A 13046-nucleotide genomic window follows, 5' to 3' on the forward strand; every position below is an offset into this window, starting at 1 on the left:
TAGGGAAGTAGAATATACTTTAAGAAAATACACACACAACCAAACTACAGTGATTAGTTAATCTTCTAGGTGCCCTCCACCTTTTCTAAATGCCCTGCACTTTGGACAGCCATGTGATAGGAGCAGAGGGTGCAAAGAAATATACCAAGTCAGCGATTCTTTACCTCCAAAGACTTCAGTCCTACATGGAACAAACATACCTGTGAATATGCTAATACGTTGTGCTCCTCAGAATTCAACTTTGGCTCAAAGTCTGCTTCCCCATAATGTAACTAGTCATGTTTGTTTACCCTCTGAAAAAATATGAAAAGAATTGCACTCAAAGATAGCCAGCAAAGTATAAATCTTAACACTGACTTTTATTAACACTTCATTACTTCAGGTTCCATTTTTTAGGCATGTATGTGGGAATTATATGGTGATTAGCTGAAGTTCACCTGATGATGCCATTCTGTGCATAAAATTGCAAAGGGGGGACTTTGTCTGTTTAAGACAACAACCTTTCTGGGGCCCCTGGGTGGCTCAGTAGGTTAAGGGTCTGCCTTCAGGTCGGGTCATGATCCCAGGCTCCTGGGATCAAGTCCCTTATCAGGCTTCCTGCGCAGTGGGGAGCCTGTTTCTCCTTCTCCCTCTGTGATCTCTCAGGGTAGTGAGATCAAGCCCCACATCAGGCTCTGCACTGAGTGTGGAGCCTGCTTGAGATTCTCTTTCCCTATCGCTCTGCCCCTCCCGACCTACACACACTCTCTCTTGCTCTTTTTCTAAACAAAACAAAACAAAAAACCCTAAAATTTATAAAAGTTTAAATGTTCATATTTGAAAGATTTTTCTGGGTCCTATAACTGAGAAAAGCCCTTAACATTCTATATGCAGGATAAACCAATTTTTTTTTAAAGATTTTATTTATTTATTTATTTAGCAAGGGGAAGACAGATTGAGAGAGAGAGAGAGAGAGAATGAGCCAGGGAGAGGGGCAGGCAGAGGCAACTAATTTTATAATTTTATGTTTTATGTATATTCTTCAAACTTTTTCTCTGAATAGTTAGCAAAAATATATTACTTATGTACTCAGAATTTTTAGAAAGCTATTAATAATACTATTTTTATAAAGTCATTGATAAGACTACAATGCTATGATGCTAATGGCTTTTTTCAACCCTAGTACTCATAATAATGATTTAATATTACCTGTAACCCATTCTCCACAAAACTATTGGAGTTACCTTTTTTTTTTTTAAGATTTTATTTATTTATTTGACAGATCACAAGTAGGCAGAGAAGCAAGCAGAGAGAGAGAAAGAGGAGGAGGCAGGCTCCCTGCCAAGCAGAGAGCCTGATGCAGGGCTCGATCCCAGGACCCCGGGTTCATGACCCAAGCGGAAGGCAGAGGCTTTAACCCCCTGAGCCACCCAGGCACCCCTGGAGTTACCTTTTTAAAGCTTAACTCGATCTTGGTTATCTCCTGCTTAAAAGCATTCAGTGACTCTCCCCTTCACTTACCATAAAATTTTCATTTGTAGTTTATTTCCCTGATCTGCAAAACCATATGATATGCCTTTACCTATTTTCTCATGTCATCTCCTAATCCCTTCCTCTCATCTACTGTGCTTCAGTCACACTCTCTTTCTGTTCCCTGAGCCTGGTAGTCAGGCCTCTAAGAAGCCTTTGTACTAGCTTTTCCTCTTGTCTTGAATTCTCTCGTTTCTGAACTACATATAATCTCTGCCTAGAGGTTCTCCTTGAGAGATGCCATCTGTATCACCCGGTCGCTACTGTCCCATTCTGTTTTGCCGGTAGAGCACTTACCTCTGGTATTTTTCTCATTTACCTAATTGTTTATTTGGATTCCATCTGTCTTTGCCTCTAAAGGCATGCATGCGCATATGCGCACACACACACAGGAAACATCATGAGAACAGCAACCTCATTTATCTTATTGTAAGCCTAGAGTAATTACCGACACATAGTAGGCACTCAATATTTATTGAATGAGTTTATCTGGGAGTTTTTTCCAAATCAGCCTTTTCAATTAGATGTATAGTATGCAGTAGTATGAGTATATCATCACTTATTTAACTAGTGCCTTACTGGATTAGACTATTTCTAGTTTTGTGGGGAGTTTCTGTTTCATTTTGTTTTGCCATTTCAAGCAATGTTGCAAGAAATATAAATATCCTTGTATCTGATTCTTTCCATATTATAAATTCCTCGAAGTGGAATAATTGGATCAAAAGCAAGTGAATATTTTTAAGAAAATATTACCACTTTGCCCCACGAGAAATGTATACCACCAACAGTATTATGACATATCATGTTTTGCTATTTCCTGGCCAACGCTGAGTATTGTGAAACTTAATTTTTGACAATCTAATGAATAAAACTCGTTTTTATTTGACATTTTAAAACTTGCCATTTACTTCTGATTTTTAATTATAAGGAAAGAAAATCAACTTAAACTGGCTATAATTTAAAAACAGAAATTTTTTATTGGCCCACATAACTTAGAATTCAGGGATTGGTTTGTTCAGGAAACTCACCAGTGTCATAGGATGCTGCATCTCTGGTATTTTTCCTTTCCATTTTTCGTTTCCATGAAAAATGGTATTTTTCATTTTCAGACAGGCTTCACTATGTTATAGTAGTGATGCCTTTGTAATTCCACTAGAAAAAGAGAAAGCTTCTTTCCCAGCGAGTCTCAGCAGAGTTTCATTAGAGTAACTTGAATCATCTGCCCATTTCTCTACTAATCTTAGTGGCCATGTGGATAGAATGTGCTGATTGCCAATTCTGGATCACATGCCCACTGAGGGAATCAGATAATGGAGTCAGCCCACCTGAACCAGATATACCAAGAGTAGGGAAGGAGTGGTTCATAAAGGAAGAAGGAGTAATGTATGGTGAACAGAAAAAGAATAGCTATCCATTTATTGGATATAATTATATTGTGTGAACTAGTGATGTTTTTCCCACATATATTGAAGATTTGCTTTTGTAAATTGCCTGTTCATCTCATTTGCTCATTTATTCAACTAGATTATTCATTAGTTTCTTACTGATTTGTGAGAGCTCACATTTTAAGGAAACTAGCCCTTTATCGTGAGAGCTATAAATATTTTTCACTTTGTTATTTGTCTTTTGATTTTGCCTAAAATTTTTGTCTGAAGTTTCCTTTTTGAAATTTAAATGTTATATCATCAGGGACACCTATGTAGCTCAGTCAGTTAAGTGTCCAACTCTTGATTTTGGCTCAGGTCATGATCTCAGGCTTCACACTAGGTGTGGAGCCTGCTTGAGGTTCTCTCTGTCCTTCTCCCTCAGCCCCTTGTCCCCCACGAAATTGATTACATACTTAACTAATGTTATATAATCAGATCATTCAATCTTCATTCATTCAGCATTTATTACATACCTGAAAAGAGCCAAGTAGTGTATCAAGTGCTCTGAACATAGAAATGAGTAAAAACCATTGCCTTGAAGGGCTAGCCTTCTGGTAAAAGGAAGTTATAGATTTGCCTATTACCAGAGAGTGTCATGTAGGGCTTCACAGATGAAATTTAAGCTGCTATGAGAAGAATACATTGAAATTCTCTGGTCAGATAAGAAGAGAGGCAGGGCATTTCCTTGAGCACAGAAGCATGTGTGGGTATGATTTCTATGTTGTCCTGAGAATTTTAAGAGTGATGATACATATATATAGCTCATGACTGAAAAAAAAAAAATGAAAGGACAAGAATTCTTTTTTTTTTTTTTTTAAGATTTTATTTATTTATTTGACAGAGAGATCACAAGCAGGCAGAGAGGCAGGCAGAGAGAGAGAGAGAGAAGGAAGCAGGCTCCCCGCTGAACAGAGAGCCCGATGCGGGGCTCGATCCCAGGACCCTGGGACCATGACCTGAGCCGAAAGCAGAGGCTTTAACCCACTGAGCCACCCAGGTGCCCCGAAAGGACAAGAATTCTTGAAGCCTCTTCTCAGGATTCCCAAGCTCTTGGTTATTATAATGAAAGATAACAAGATAACTTCAATGTTAGAAGCTCAGATGTGTTGGGGCGCCTGGGTGGCTCAGTGGGTTAAAGCCTCTGCCTTCGGCTCAGGTCATGATCCCAGGGTCCTAGGATCGAGCCCCACATCAGGCTCTCTGCTCCGTGGGGAGCCTGCTTCCTCCTCTCTCTCACTCTCTGCCTGCCTCTCTGCCTACTTGTGATCTCTGTCTGTCAAATAAATAAAATCTAAAAAAAAAAAAAAAAAAAAAAAGAAGCTCAGATGTGTTGAGAGTATTGAGATGAAGTCAAATAGATCAGTCAGCTATATCCCGCTCCCAGCTGTATCTAGCACAAAGCTTCAGCTGGTTCTGCAAAACGTAGAGCCTCTGACTAGTAGTGCAGTCTTGACTGAACGTTTCTTCGTTGTTCTCATCTATACTGTGAGGGAGCTGGACTTGCAGGCCTGTAGGGTGTACTCCAATTTCTGAAGATCCATGATGGTTTAGGAATTAAGTACGCGGTTATAGAAGAAAAAAACAACATCAAGATCACAATTTCCTATTTCGCCATGAAATGGCACCGCAGTGTTGTGGAAAGAGTAGAGACCCACGTACCTGTTTCCTTCTCATGAAATTAGGTTCAGAATGAATGCCTTGCCCACCTCAAGACTTACACAAATCAATCCAGAAAATGGATGTGAAAACAGTATCTTTTGTAAGTATGTAGTACCATCAGCATTTGCAGCAGAGAACACTAGCAATAGTGAGCTCACAAACATTTTATATATGTAAGTAGAATCCTAATACTATCAACATAATGAGCATTTTCAAGTTTTTTTTTGAAATACCAGAATTCAGTTTTATTAATATTACTTTAATTGGACCTCTGATTCCTCTTGAAAACCTTTTTTAGTCTTAAAAATTATAATCTATTTTAATGGCATTGACTGCATCTCAAGTCAGTCCACATTTATTATTTATTTATTTATTTATTCAAATAATCCAGCTATGTGCCCAGACTTTCACATCCCCTAAAGTTCTTTGAATGCTTCATAAAGTACCATTTACCCAATTAGTATTTTTTATTTAAATCGTCTTTGTTGTTTTCACCTCTTTAATTTATATACCTATCCCATAAAATGCACTTGATAAAACTTGTAAGGTTTCATGAAAGAGAATCGTGTTGATCAATCAAGACTAAGAGAACAGAAAAGGTAGGAAAATATAATCAAAGAAAAAGTTCACACTCAGAAATGCATACCATAAGGATTCTAACCAGAACTTTTCAAGGAGCCCTAGTGCTATGGCCTATTAATAGTTATTATGAAAACAAAAAATGATGAGGATCTAGTAAAAATAAAAAATGGTAAATACTGGAGTGAACAAGATTAACTAATTCTGTTTATAACATTTCTCAGAGCCTTTCATAATGTAAATCTCCATGAGTATCTGTCAGGATCTTTGTTCCATATAATAAAGACAGGGGTTTTTTTGCTTTTTGTTTGTTTGTTTGTTTGTTTGTTTTCAGGAAAACAAAGCTTTTTGTGGTACTTAAGACAGAGACAAATTTCTCTCTTTAATATTCAAACAGGGGAAATTGAGTAATAAAGTAGCGAATATCCTCAACACTGATTCTTTGATAAATTCTGTTGTTTTATGTAGATGTGGTAATGTTAATATGTATGATTTTCCATCAATTTTATATTGAAAATAGTTATTTTGGAAGCTATGTAGGCTTTGTAGCAGTTTGAGAAACTGAATTATAATAAAAATGCTACATAGGTGGAATTTTTGTTTTTAATTTTTGCCTTGGTGTCTGCATTATTTTATTTCTTAGTGTCAAGTCATGGCATACAAACCAACAAAAACAAAATCATAATACATCTAATAGCAAGTTCTAAACTTTCAGGTAAACCTTTTCATCTGGGAACACTTAAAAAGCATAGAAGTGGCCGTTCCTAAAAGCCTACTGTTTGAGAGAAAACTGGTAATCATTACTATGTAATTATGGTAAAAATTGAAAAAGATTACAAAATAAGCTTCTACATTTTATTAAGCAGAGTTTTACTGTTTCGCCGGATTTCCTACCTTATTCATTTGCTATATCCAAATGGCTTTGACACTGCATTATTTGCTCAAATTTTAAAAGGATAACAAACACAACCATATCAGTTTATACACAGGTAAGTAGATCACTATAGGCAGGTAGATGATAGATGGACAGGTAGACAGGGGACAGATAAATAGATAGATATTGTGTGTTTGGATCCCATAAGAAAATACATCATCTGTAATGATATTTTTGTTTTCTAGACATTTTCAAGCATTTTGCCTTCAGATGATTTATTGCTTCCTGATTACTAGAGCAAAATAATAGAAAAATAATAAGTACAAACTAGATCATTTAATCTTGTTATATACAAAATTAGTTTCTAAATGTATTAGATAAAAATTCAAAATTGGAAATTCATTTTAAGAAGTTACTAATGAAGGCATGTGTATACCTTAATACTGTGCAACTGTTTCCTACAAAGTATTACTCTCTGTCAAACACTCCAAAACAATGACTTTGATGAAACTCAAGTAAAATAAAAAGGGTAAATATTTACTTTATTCTTTTTCTGGTAGTTGGTGAGAAGCTGGAAAAGATTAAAGGGAGGACTTGTTCCTTTTTCAAGAATTTTTGTGTGAACAAACAAAATCTCAGATAAGGTCAATCCTTACCTATTGGAAGCCATTTTATGCATGTGAAAGACCCATTAGCTTATTCAAGAGAGAACAAAGTATTAAACATTTTAAATGCTTTGAAAAAATAGTCTTTTAATATTGAGAAAGAAAAACAGATGTCTGCACATTTAGAAAGTATAAGATATGTTGGCTCTCTTAAATGAAAAACTATTTCAATTCAGGAAGAGCTCACATTCCTTCTACTATGGTAACTATCCTTTTACCAAAAATTACTTATATATTTGTTTTAAGTGTTATTAATATTCTATGTTGTATTTAATTAAATTATATTGCCTTTTGATATCTATGCAAAAAGATTTGAAAGATGAACAGTGAAATTTAATGTAGAATAAAATGTAAGCCTTAGAATATTTAAAAGTATATTTAAACCAAAGTTCTTAAACATTTTTAAATAATTAAACATTTTCAAAAATTTTTAAAAATAATTAAATTGTTTAGTCTTTGTTAAGTCATAATTAAGTTAAAGAAAAATGAGCGTAGTTTACAAATAATTTTAGTATTAAAGATAAGAGCCCTTGCAAATAAGAGTTTATTATGGAAATTCTAACAGACCTTTAACTGCTGACATCATTGTGTTATTTGAATTAGTCCCATAGGACCAAAAGAAAAAGCTTACAAACAATTTATAAATGAATCTTTCTCTCTTGTGTAACATTATTTGTCCCATTGAAACACTAATTTTCTACTACTTCTCTTGTTAAAATTAAGCCCTGGGGGAAACTTCATAGTTAACTAGTAATATTAAATTTTGAATAAAGGAGTTCTATATTATACTTAGTGTTCATCTTGTTTTCTCTATAAATATTTATATATAATAGTATGCATCCTAAAGCAAAATAACGTAGCTATTAGGTATCATGAGAATGGACTCCATGTCCCATAAACCAAAATCAAGAAATTGAAGCTAAAACAGTTTCTTATTTGAAATCATGAGGACTATATGCTAGAAATTCTTTTAATGATTAGGTAGGTGTGCTAAGAAGTTTGAGGCAATGATCCAATTAACCCACACTTTTTTGAGGGGGGAAATAATCTATGTATATTGTATCCTGAGCATTTTACTGTATGCTCCACTCCAGGGATTAATGTCATCATTGGGATGATAGGAAGGTCTTAGTGGCTTTACAAAATGCTTTCTAGGAACTTGGGAATTGTCTGGATTATTTTCATCAGCCTTAGGTTTGTAGTTTCACTTAATAAAGAAGATGTATGCGCCATTTGTATAATAAAAAAATGGAACCAGCCTTCCAACAGGGTTTCCGTGTGGGTGATTATTATCTTTCGCACTGTGGGTGGCCCTCTGGTAAAAGGAGGTTTTCTCTAATATGGTTGTCACATGGTCAACTGCTTCACCTTCTCCTCCTTGGATTTTCTATGATCAAGCTAAACATTCATTATGGTTATTAATAAGTAGGCAGGACAATGACATTAAAAGTCTTGGTTTTGCCTTGACAGTTTAAACTGGATCATCCTAGTAATCCAGTTTACTGAAACTTTTAGTAAAATCCAGAAACTTCGCAAAATTCAGAGACGTCTCTTCCTGAGAGATTGTTGACGTGTGTCATGATCCATAATTAATATTAAAATCAAATTTGATAAAATATAATACAAAATTTTGTATGCTCTAGGGTTAAAATGAATTAACAGTAAATACTTTTAGCATAAAGAGTTATAGCATGCTTAATATAACTGTATTAAGTGAAATGCTTCTTTTCTCTTACAGCCAATCGGTGCTTTGAACCCAAAGAGAGCTGTGTTTTATGCAGAGCGTTATGAGACATGGGAAGATGATCAAAGCCCCCCCTACCATTATAATACGCACTACTCAACAGCAACATCTACCTTATCCTGGCTTGTTCGAATTGTGAGTCTCTTCATTAAGTTACTATACCGTTTTTTGTTTTAAACAAAGATTAGAGGCTAGTGAAGTAGAAACGAGATTTCAAACTCTAGTAAAACCTGAATCCTTTTTTTTTTTAAATGAGTTTTCTCATTTACAAAATTGGGTTAGGAAGATAGATTATTGTGAGCTACTTAAGCCTAAACCAGTTATAAAAGGAACCAGACTCTTGGAGTGCATCCGTAATGTCCCGTTTCTTTTTTTCACCGATGGTCGCAAGCTGGCTCTCTTGGGCAGTATGCTTTAAGAACAGTTTCTAAATGTTTTGAAGACTTTCTCTTTCTCCTAACACATTCAAATCTCTCTGATCTTTCAAATACAAGTATACATCCATAGGTACACACATACGTGCACACATACGTATAGACACACAAACACACAGACGTGCTTCCTTGCACCCTGGCCGAACCTGCAGTTACTTCCCAGTTCTCTTTCTTCAGAGCCACATGTCAGCACAGCCTCCACTAAACTGCACTGTCCTGTGCTCCTCTCTACTTTATCACCTCCCATTCAATCTTTAGCCGGGCTGATTTAGGTTCCACACCTACCCCTTTGCTGAACTGTTTTTGCGGAAGTCACAAGTGACGGGGCTAGAACTTCCCATTTCTTACCACAGTGTATTTGAAGCTTTTGGCACCATTCCTTACTCTCTGCTTCTTAAAATTCTTCCCTCTCAAGGTGCCTGGGTGGCTCAGTTGATTAAGTGTTTGCATTTGGCTCAGGTCATGATCCCAGGGTCCTAGGATGGAGTCCCTCCCTCATCAGGCTCCCTCTCAGTTGGGAGCCTGCTTCTCCCTCTCCCTTTCCCACTGCTTGTGTTCTCTCTCTCTCAAACAAAGAAATAAAATCTTGAAAAAAAAAATTCTTCCTTCTCATGACTCCTCAGACAGTATCCTCTCTTGGTTCATTTCCTGTCATCTTAACTGCCCTACTCAGTCTCATGCTCAGATTTTTTTCTTCCTCCATGTTTCTGTGCCCTAGGATTTTTCTGTATTCTTTATCTGGGCTATGCCATTTAATTATAAGCTAATGCCATCCAGCTTCTGTCTTCACTGCAAGCGTTTTTCTTGGGCTCCCAGCTTTTATTCTCATTTTATTTTTATTTCCAAAAGTGCCTACTGGATATTTCTACCTAAACACCTCCTAATACCATGTACACCATTTCCAAAAATGAACTCATCTTTGGTTCTTCCTGCATTTCCAATCTAAATAAATGGTGTGATCATTCACCCAGTTGCCTGATCTAGATATTTTCTCTATTTTACCAGCCTGTTTTATCCAGTCAGACATCGCAGCAGCTAGATTTTACCAGCTAAGTATGTCTGCAGTCTGTCCCCTTGCTCTATTAACTCTGGCATTTCCTTAGTTTAGGTTTCCATTTTTCTCATCTAGATGAGAAAATGCCCTTAACAAATCTTCTTGCCTTTAGTCGTTAGTCTTACTTTCTTCAAACCAGTCTAGTTAAGAACAGTTACTGGAGTCAGATGGTCTGAATTTTTTTTTTTTCTATAAGCAACTGAGGAGTATTATAGAATGTTAAACCGAATCTATAAATCAGTGCAATCAACAATGTCTTCTCCCCTTACCAAAATATACCTTAGACCATTCTGTTTCATGAGGCTTATTTACCTCAGAAACACATAGAGTACATGAAAATGTGTGTATGTGAGACCACATTTTATATTTTCCAAAGATTTTTTTTTTCCTCTACCTAACTGACAGCTTTTTAGTTGGGAGGTCCTTCTCAAATGTTCTTTCTGTTATGGGGACAAATTGACTTAAAACAAATACAGTGTGAGTATCTTTTAAGTAACTTTTAAATCACTGATAGGTAATATGTTATAAACAATTACTGTTATTACAGTAAAAGATTTGTCAGAGTTGTGACTCAGTTTAACTGAACAGAAATTTTATATTTTTATCATCTTAAAGCAGTTTAAGTAGTTTTAAAAAGTTTAGATCTAACTAGACTATTAGAAAATAAGCCCAAATCTTATTTAAAAAATAACTCTGTAATTATAAACTAAAAGAAAATACATAAAACTTTCTTTTTTCGACCGAAGTTATTAGTCTGATTTGTCCACAAGTTCACCTTAATTACACGAGCTTAGATTCTTTTATAAAAATGTTTCTGAGCTAATGTTTCTTAAGAAAATTTTTTAACTCTAACACTTTTAAAGAATAAGAATTTCTATTTCTGTTAATTTTTGAGGAATATAAGATTTAAATAGGTCCCTGGTTACCCCTATAAACCAATCAGAACAGAGCACTTTAGTTTATGGGTTGTAATAATTTTTTAAATACTCTCCAGATGTAGGAAAATACTTCACACTCACACAGGAGTTAAAAGCTTTTCTGAATTACAGACACACTGGTATATTGAGAACTTATAGCTGCTATCCTGTAATATCAGCCACAGGCCAAAACTAAACACAGAAGACAAAAAATTACCATTCAAGATCTCAAGGAGCTGGTGTCCTTTACAATGGACATAAAATATCTTCTTATTTGATTTGGGCTCACAAATAGGCAGACAAGAAAACAAAATGACTAATAAATTCTCTGATCACCAAATGGTGAGATCATAAAACCAAATTCTTGGTCATTACCACCACCAATGGGAAATGACTGATTAGCAGTGCATGTTATAAATGTTATAAACAACAAAATGAGCAGAAGGGATTAAAAAAAAAAAAGCCTAGAGAAAAAGAGTGTCAGTAAAGTTCAAGTTATATTTGCTGCCCAGAATTCACTCTACAGGGCAAGGAAAGACATACCCAGGCTTACACTGCCTTTTAGATATACTTCCTAATCAGCCCAGTCTATTTGGTGACATAGAGTTCACACTCAAAGGGACTTCCAAAACTGTTAGAGAAGGAAATTTTTAGAAAGCAGTGAAGCCAGAGATACTCATCCTGGGAGGCCTTTTCACATCAAGGATGTCTTTGGATTCCATCAAGGACAATCATTGCTAGTGAACCATGGCCATGGGGAGAGTGAGACACCTCTTATTTTGGTGATTAAAAAAAAAAAATGTCCGAAATCATTTCAGAAAGAACATTATCATAAAACTGGATTGTTTGAGAATTAATTGACAGTATATATGTGATAACATTTTGACATATATAAGTTGATATTCAATAGTTTATGTGTAATCAAATTAGTCTGAAGTCAGATTTATTACTTACTTATGTGAGTCCATAAAAATACTTGCTATTAGGGCACCTGGGTAGCTCAGTTGGTTGAGCATCTAAATCTTGGTTTTAGCTTAGGTCATAATCTCAGTGTCCTGGAGCTGAGCCTGTGTCAGGCTCTGCAGTCAACAGGGAGTCTGCTTGAGGGTTCCCCCTTTCCCCCACCACCTGCCCCTCCCCCTGACTTGCACATGCATGTGTGTACTCCCTCAAAAATAAATAAATAAATCTGTAAAAAAATACTTGCTAGCAACAGCTTGATTTAAGACTTGTGTATCCCTGATAAAGTTAAATTCTTTCTCAAATCATAAATCACAATTCATCCTTAAGTTGATTTATTATTCCAGTGAAATGGAGTACAAATTTGAATCAGTATAAGAATATGGCATAAATTCTGTTCATATTTATTCTATAAATCCCTTTCAGTATTATCTATAACAGTGCTGCACAATAGAAATAAAATGCTAGCCACTTACATAATCTAAAATTTCTAGTAGCCACATTTAAGAGTAAAAAAAAAAAAAACAGGTGGAATTAATATTAATACATGTATTTGTTAACCCAGTATATTCAGAATGTTATACTTTTTTTTAAAGATTTTCTTTAATTATTTGAAAGACAGAGATCACAAGTAGGCAGAGGCAGGCAGAGAGAGAAGAAGGGAAGCAGGCTCCCTGCTGAGCAGAGAGCCCCGACACAGGGCTCGATCCCAGCACCCTGGGATCATGACCTGAGCCGAAGGCAGAGGCTTTAACCCACTGAGCCACCCAGGCACCCCAGAATGTTATACTTTTAACACATAACCGATATAAAAATTTTTGAAGATATATTCTACTCTTTTTTGGTTCTAAGTCTTTGAAATCCAGAATGTATTTTTATATTTATAGCACATTTGGTTCGAAGGAGCCATACTTCAGGTACTCAATAGTCACAGTGGCAAGTGGCTACTGTATTAGAACAGATCTATAGGATTGCTTTTATGGGGATTCATTTGGCCAACACATCTTGTGTCCTGCTGTTATAAATAAAAGTATCCCATTCTAATAGCTTACTAAGTGTTTAGCCTAATGGCCCAGGGAATTGTGATTTCCTCACTCCCATCCCATGGAGTTTATGAAGTAGAAAATGCATTAGAATTCATGTCACTTAGAATTTGTTCGTAAAAACAAAATACAGAGTAAGTAAGTTTGCCCTTTTAACTTTCAAGCCTTTTGCACCCAAAGT

At 35.7% G+C, this 13046-nt stretch overlaps 1 protein-coding gene across 12 annotated transcripts in view; it reads left to right on the forward strand.

Annotated features, from left to right (window-relative positions):
• NBEA (neurobeachin) overlaps positions 1–13046 on the forward strand; it is a 667546-nt gene that overhangs the window by 581848 nt on the left and 72652 nt on the right. For all 12 annotated transcript variants that reach the window (XM_082700384.1, XM_082700385.1, XM_082700381.1 and 9 more), the window contains one exon: positions 8452–8592. In XM_082700384.1, coding sequence (XP_082556510.1) covers positions 8452–8592 — 141 coding nt within the window. The remainder of the gene's footprint in view (positions 1–8451; positions 8593–13046) is intronic.

Source organism: Mustela nivalis (assembly GCF_964662115.1).
Source record: "Mustela nivalis genome assembly, chromosome: 15".
NCBI classification, from domain to species: Eukaryota; Metazoa; Chordata; class Mammalia; order Carnivora; family Mustelidae; genus Mustela; species Mustela nivalis.